Source organism: Heterodontus francisci, chromosome 24 (genome assembly GCF_036365525.1).
Source record: "Heterodontus francisci isolate sHetFra1 chromosome 24, sHetFra1.hap1, whole genome shotgun sequence".
Lineage (NCBI taxonomy): Eukaryota > Metazoa > Chordata > Chondrichthyes > Heterodontiformes > Heterodontidae > Heterodontus > Heterodontus francisci.
In genome coordinates this window covers 36,326,218-36,333,945 of record NC_090394.1, presented here as the reverse complement: position 1 = coordinate 36,333,945, position 7,728 = coordinate 36,326,218, and the positions used below count along the sequence as shown (strand labels likewise).

The 7,728-nt window shown below is 43.8% G+C and overlaps 1 protein-coding gene across 1 annotated transcript; it reads right to left on the bottom strand.

Annotated features, from left to right (window-relative positions):
- Positions 1-4,391: 4,391 nt before the first annotated feature.
- On the bottom strand, positions 4,392-6,734 carry LOC137383666 (protein ELFN1-like). Its single transcript, XM_068056823.1, has one exon. The coding sequence runs from the start codon at positions 6,732-6,734 to the stop codon at positions 4,392-4,394; it is 2,343 nt and encodes a 780-aa protein (XP_067912924.1).
- Between the last annotated feature and the right edge of the window lie 994 nt (positions 6,735-7,728).

Genomic DNA, 7,728 nt, shown 5'->3' with positions numbered 1-7,728 from the left:
ATTAAGGGTAGGTTCTTGCTGGAAACATAACAGTGTGTTAATGACGCACATCGTTAATAATATGCAAATCAGCCACCAAATTCAGGTGATTAAAAAGAACACTGTGAATTGCAAATCTGCAGTACTTGTTTATCAATTCACACAGCTCCCTTCACAACATAACGTTTTAACGTTAGAATGTCAAATTTAAATTCCTTTTCCTTATTTCTGTCCCTATTGTCTCTCTTAACCCAACCTTTCTTTCCCTCTCTTTATTTCTCTTTCTGTACATTATTTGACTCCAATTCACCCTATTTCCTTCTCCCCCATTCCTTGGTTTCTCTCTTAATATTTAAATATCATTGGTTAAGGAGACAGACTGTCGGTCCCATCGTTCATTAAAGTTCCTGATGCCCTGATAACCTGTTGCCCTTCCCGCATGGTTATCAGCTCGCACTTGCAGCTCGTTATAACGCGAAACCTTTTGCATTGATGCATGCAGAAAAATGTTTTTAACAGGGCATGCTGCAAGATTACATAAAACAATATTACGTAGAACTTACAGCACAGAAACAGGACATTTGGCCCAAATGGTCTGTGCCGGTGATTATGTTCCACATGAGCCTTCTCCTATCTTACTTCGTCTAACCCTATCAACGTATCATCTATTCATTTCTCCCTCGTGTAAGTATCTAGCTTCTACTTAAATACATCTATGCTATTCGCCTCAACTGCCCCTTGTGGTAAAAAGCTCCACATTCTAACCACTCTTTGGGTAAGGATGTACTCCAGCAAGCTCTGGCCTCATTTTTATTGCAGAACTTGAATGAAGGACCAAGGGTCACAGTGCAAAACAAAGGTTGAATTGTTAAAGTACACAGGATATATCAAGACATGGTGATTAGGTAATGATTCATATCTAGATGATGGCATGATTAAGTATTAAAAATGTAATTCCTTTAGGACAAAGGGAATACTGAAGAAGGCAAAGGGTTTTCCAATCATAAGAAAGAATTAATTAGAATAGAAGTACAGTAAAGATGGAGGGAGAATAGAGGGTGTAGGATGGTATACTTGGAGCTTAGGAGAGAAAAAGAAAGTTCAAGGAAGTAATAATTATGGAAAAATTGCTAAAATAGAGAAATGAAAACAAGGTTTCAATGGAAAGAAGGCAGCTTGAAATTATAATTTTGTAGAATATAGACAGGGTAACCATCAATATGTTTAACACAGTCACAGATTTTGCAAGAAGGCCTTAGAAGAAAAGAGGTGAAAAGACAGTTTTGATGTACACACAGGCTAATGAATGTGGAATAGTCTGCCAAGGAGAATACCTGGTGAAACATTTGATAGAGAGATATAAGACTCCCCTAAGATGGAATATAGTATTTCCCAGTGTCATGCTGATCCCCACCTGCCAAGAATAAGGTATCTTAATTTTGTCATATGAACATTGATTTTAAACTGTTGCTGGAATGAAGAAATGACTTGATTGAAGATCACCAGACACTGGGCTGGAAGGATATTTGCATACTAAGAGAAGCTGCTTGTGGAGACAAAGGACTATTCCCAAGCTCCAATTAACCCAAATGGATTTTGATCACCAGACATTGAAGGCGTAAGAAAGCACATTCCCTGGCCTGCTAAGGTGAAACAATCCACAGAGCCAGGACTGGTTAAACCATGACTAACTGGCTGGCCCAAGTTTTTTGAACTAGCCACAGGACAGTTTTTGAATTCAGAAGGCAGTCTGCAACTGAGGCTGGAACAAGGAAGCCTCTCTCTCTCTCTCTCTCTCTCTCACATTCTCTCAAGCCACTGGAGCCACAGAAGACACGTAAACCTCAAGAAAGAAACGACTCCTAAATCGGAACAAGTTGAAGCGTGAACTGGGCCCCAACGAATTGCAAGACTTACCGGCAACCAAAGACTCCACACTGAACTTAAAGGACTGTAACTACCAGATATTGCCTCAAACTTTGCCCCTTTATTCCTTCTACTTTTTCTGTCTCTATCTGCATGTGTGTTTATCATGTATACATGCTAGCATGGTCGCTTTGCATATTCATAGTCATTAACCGGATTAGAATTTACGATTAATAAACTTCTACCTTTCTTGCTTAAATCTAAGTAACCTGCTTGATTTCTTTGCCTTACAATTGGAGCAGTGAACAAGGATTCACTAACGGGGAGCTAAAAACACAGTGTTTTCAAATTAAACCCTGTTATGGTTAAACCAGGCAAAGGCTGAGAGGGAATCCCTAGACCCCTTTTCACCTGGTTGTATCACTAGAAACTGGGGCCAGCCGAATCAATACAGTGATCTGGTCTGGTCCTGTGCAATCCTAGGGTCCTATGCATAGTGCTTCATCGCTTCTCCTAAACATCTCACAGATAGATCTTGACTCTGTGCGATAGTGCAAAACAGGTCTCCCACTTTAAATCTCTCCCAATGTATATTTTCATTAAAGTCACCTGTTTTATACTAACACCCAAAGTCAAGGTCTATCCCAAATATTTTTTAACAGAGTACTATTTTGTGCACAGTAAGATCCCACCACCAGAAATAGACAAATGACCAGTTAATCTATTTTTATGGTGTTGCTTGAGGAATGTTGATCAGGACACTGGAAGAACCCAATATTCTTAAACAGTGGCATTGGATTTTTAAAGTTCACCTGGATCTCAGAAGGATGAAATCTTGGTTTTAACATTTCATTGAAAGCAAAGCCATGGGGGTGGGGCTGAGAACCACTGAGCAATTGAATGGTACAGAACAGGCTGTTCAGAAAAGACAGTCTAGACCACTCCCCTAAGATGCAGCTTTCACCCTCATTCATCCCTAAACCTGCCTGGCCTCTCAGGTGGGCCTAAAAGATCCCATCGCCCTATTTCGAAGAGTTCTCCCTGGTGTCCTGGACAATGTATATCCCTCAATCAACATCACTAAAAACGGATTATCTGGTCATTGTCTTATTGCTGTTTTGTGGAAGCTTGCTGTGCATAAATTGATTGCCATGTTTCCTACATTACAACAGTAATTACACTTCAATAGTACTTAGTGCTTTGGGGCGTCCTTAGGCGGTAAAAGTCACCATAGAAATGAAAGGCTTGCTTTCTTTCTTCTTTCACACAGAATCGATGTTAGGAAGAGTTGAAGATGGTTTTGATACGTTGGGCTTTTTCCAGTGTATACATAGCATGCGTATAGTACTTGAGACTGTGCCTTATATATCACTTAGTCCAGTTACAGTACAAAGACTACATATATTAACCATAATAAAAACAAGAAATGCTGGAAATTCTCAGCAGGTCTGCTGAGTATTTCCGGCATTTCTTGTTTTTATTTCAGATTTCCAGCAACTGCTGTATTTTGCTTTTATATATATACATTAACTGTTGGGGAGAGAGTGGAAACATTTCTTTCATGTCTACCCTATCAAACCTCTTAGATAATTTAAAACACCTCTGTCGTGTCATCCCTACAGAAAAAAGCCCCAGCTTGTTCCACCTTTCATAATAAGTATCTTATTTCAATTCTTGTATCATCCTTGTGCATCTTTTTTTCACCTTCTCCAGTACCTCTATATCCTTTTCATAACAGGGAGACCAGGACTATACACAGTATTCCAAGTACTTCACCTAGGCCTTTCAATTTAGCAAAATTTTATGATGCATTACATCTTCCGCCTACAGTACCAGACTAACCCCCGTTAGGGTGGTGAGCTCTCTGTGTCCCATTGGCAGTGAAGACTTTACTCTGTCTGAGAGAACCCATGACTTGGACCAATGAGACAGAGAGTGTGACAGAAGAAATCATTCAGTCCATTTCTTTCACCAGTCCAGTTTTATCCAATGCTTGGGGCCAGTTGTCAGACATTCACTGGAAACCAAACAAACTGTTCTGTAAAATCCGCAATTAAAACCTGATACAAACAGGCAAAAAAATCCAGAAACATCATTGCAAATATAGAAATTTATCTGTACAGAACTGCAGGGGTAAGGGGGAGATTTTACTGGTAAATATTACTGTACAATGCAAGGTGTGAGCAGTGTGTGAGCTACAATTACACGGCACAGTCCAGTCACGGTGTACATTGTACAATGAACAATGCCCCATGTACATTACAGTGAGTCACAGTCACAGGACAGAGTCATGCGATAAATAACATCCAATATTCCAAGGCTTCTGGGTGTCCTTTATATGTATATATATATATATATATATATATATTTATATATATTTTTTAAAAATCCTGTGTACAGATTTTAGAGTTCAGTTTGGAGGATTTTGGTGCACAGACTTGTGAGAGAGGCTAAAGTTTTTAAGAACAGTAGAGTTGGTCAGGTTAAAAACAGCAGCTGTAAAGTTTTTGTTTGGTCCAATTTTAGTCTCTTAATATCTCAAGTACTCAAGATTTGTGCTGATTGGAGACGCCCTTCCAGTAATCGAGGATATCGTGCAGGTCCTCATCTTTGGCAAACTGCACTTTCTTCCTCAGGGCATGTCCCGCTGCCATGTACTCCTCCTCCTCCTCCTGTTTGTGCCTCTTCTTGTGCAGTCTGAAGCGTTCCCAGATGCCCAGGGGTGGCTTGCTGCTGTACTCCGGGCTGGAAGTGTAGCTAAGGTTATGGTACTGAGGCGAGAGCTGGGAGTACACCATGTCTCGCCGGGGCCGGCTGAGCGGATCCAGGATGGAGGGCTTGCTGCGGCCGCTCGGCTCCTCTGACAGTGACTGCTCGCCTTGGCACCGGCCTGTGTAGGAGTGACGGTGCTCACTGCGCTGTTGCGCTCGCAGGACCACGGCCGGGCTGCTGGCTGCAATCGGAGAAGCCTTCTCGATGTACTGGGCCTCGGACCTGCAGGCGTGCCCTGGCGCCGAGGCCTCGGAGCGGAAGGACCTGGGGCTTCGTGCAGAGCCGCTGGAGGAGGTGCTGGGGCGTTTGGGGGTCGCCTCTATACTGCTGTGCCTCTGCAGTGGGTGATAACTTTCCTTAGAAATGGGGGACAAGAACCCCGGCTTGCCCTGGGGTTGCTCAGTGATCATTAGCACTTGGGGGTCCACCGAAGCCATGGCCCCAGCCATCCCACCTTGGAAAGAGCCGGTCTCTGATTTCAGTGCATCTATGCAGTTATTGATGATCTGGTTCACCTTATCCACTTCTTTGGTGATGGTTGAGATCTCTGTGGCAGAACTCCGGCTCTGTCCACCTCCTTCTGGGTCCCTCCGATCGGCAGGCTCGCCTGTCCTCACCTCAATGTAGTTGCCTTTGGTGCTCTTGGGTGTCTCGCTCAGCTCCTGAAGCTTGTGTGACTCGGTGTCCCCTGATGATGGCAGGAAAGGCATCCTGGGCGCAGCCTCACAGGGCGGTATTGGTTTCTGGGTCAGCTGGGAGATAGTGCTGGCTTCCATCTCTGTCCCATACTTCAGCTCAATGATGGTCTTTGTCATGCTGCCAAGCTTCTTGTGCTTTTCCTCTTGTTGCCGCCTCTTGCGAAGGCAATAATACACCAGCCCCAGCACTATGACCATCCCAAAGAGGCAGCCAAGGATAGTCATGATGTAGTGCGTGGCAGTTGACGGTGGCGGCACAGTGCCTCTCGTCTTGTCGCTTCCTGTAGAGAACGTGATGCAGGTTTGATTGTATCTTAAGGCATTCCGGATAGATGCCACGCAGTATGTGTAGGCAGTGTGGGGCTGGAGCCTATCCAGCTTAACAATCTCCTTTTCTGTTTGCAACTTCTTTATGTCTGCATAAAAGCTGTTGTTGTATTGCACCAGGATGTACATTTTACTGAAGGGACGGGGGATCTGCACCAACAAAGTAGCAGTCGTGTAGGTAACATGCTCTACCTTAATCGCTGGTGCCTGTGTTTCACGGGTTGGGGAGTGAAAGGTTATAATGGGAGTAGGATCTTCGCCTGAGGAGCAGTCTTCAGCTCCGCAAGGGCTGTCTGAGGTGGTGGTGGTCGGGGGCATCCAGGTAGGCATGAGTTTGGGGTCACTGGTGTAGGTGTCTTCGCAGGTCGAGACAAGCAAGCTGTAGGCGCTCTGCGTCTGGCTTTGGCTCAGCAAGGCGTGGCCTGCATAACGAGATGGGGATTCACACTGCATCCGATCATAGCTCCTGGTGGTGTTGTTGAACTGCACCAGCCATTTTAGGAAGCCCAGCAGATCGCAGGAGCAGTAAAACGGGTTGCCGTAGAGTTCACAAGTAGTGAGCTTGCCGAGACCGAGGAAGGTGGAACTTTCCAATGTTTGCAACCGGTTCATGGACAGGTCAATGTTCATAATGTTGGGACATTCCCAAAAGGAATTGGGACTCACCACCTCAATAAGGTTGGCCTGGAGGTAGAGGTATTCCAGCCTGCCCAGCCCCCTCAGGATTCCCTCAGTGATGTTCCGAAGCTTATTGAATCCCAGTTGCAAAACACGCAGGTTGTACTGGGCAGAAAAAGCTCCATCCTCAATGTAGGAAATATCATTTTTGGTCAAATTGAGTTCCGTCAAGTTGCCAAACCTGTTGAGTGAGGAATATTGGATACTTTTGATCTTGTTCTCGTTCAATCGGAGGTCCACTATCGTGTTGTTGATGTGCTGAGGAATGGATTCGTACGGGGGCTGGTTTTGGCTACAAATTGCCAGCCACACGAATCCTTTCTCTCCTTCAATGAGCCAGCAGTCACCATAAACTCCAACAACATTCATCAATGAGGCTAGAGAGACCCAGAGAGCGAGACTGTGCAGAGCCATCCCCTTGTGCTCTAGAAGTTTGTGGGCAAAGACTTTCAATCGCACCCACCTGCTAAACAAGTTGAGATATTCTGCAGGGTTCAAAGTATACTCATACTTTTTTATGAATGCTAATTATTAAACTGAGGTGCAGTTATTTGCTTGCTTCATGACATTTTCCTTGTCCAGCTTTTCGCTACACACAGTTCTCTTTGAATTCTTTTGTGCACTGTGTCCCCATCTGCAGACATTCCTTGAGATAGTTTCAACAGCTTGTCTTGGTTTTCCTGAGGAGGGGAAGAAAAGACAACTTAATAAGGCTGATTTGAGATCAATTTTGACCATAATTATTTCCTACTAGAGTTTGGTCCCCAAGTTAATCGGGCCTTTTTAATTGAAATACCACAGGATTTATCTTTTCTTTTGTGTGTGATATTCTCTGCTCTTTAAATAGCTTGAAATTGTGGAAATCTGACAAATTTGTTATTCTGGAAAGATTTCCACAACTCCATGCCACTTGAAAACCAGGAGATGGGAGGCAGAGGTTTGGATAGTTGCTATCCTACTGGGGATTTCCAATTTTTCCAACAGGACTTAACATCAGAGGAAAGTTGTAATATTGCCTGCTGGGACCAGATATGAAGTTCTCCTCATTTTAATAAAATTCCATCTCACAAGGGGTATCAAGAGACTTACTATTATTTATCTGCTTTGAAACACCCAGCCCTTAGCTCCCCAGATGACTCAATGGATAAATTGTATGTTACACTGAGATATAAACCAGGAAGTTTCAGATTCAATAATGAGTTCGCTGATCCTAATCAGGATATTTCACCTAGCCTCTGCACCCTTAGGCGAGATGGAAAAAAAACAATTAACCATGATCCTACTCATTATCCTCTCCTGGAAAGTACACATGGTGGATGGAAGAACCTGGTTTGGCCGTGATACCTTCTATGGTCAAATTGCCTTGCTGAGACTTAAATAATGGGCTGCACCACCCAGCTGTTTGTTG

What these genes read in the sequence shown, in the direction of transcription:
- LOC137383666 (XM_068056823.1), bottom strand. Translation starts at nt 6,734, where the DNA reads ATGGCTCTGCACAGTCTCGCTCTCTGGGTCTCTCTAGCCTCATTGATG.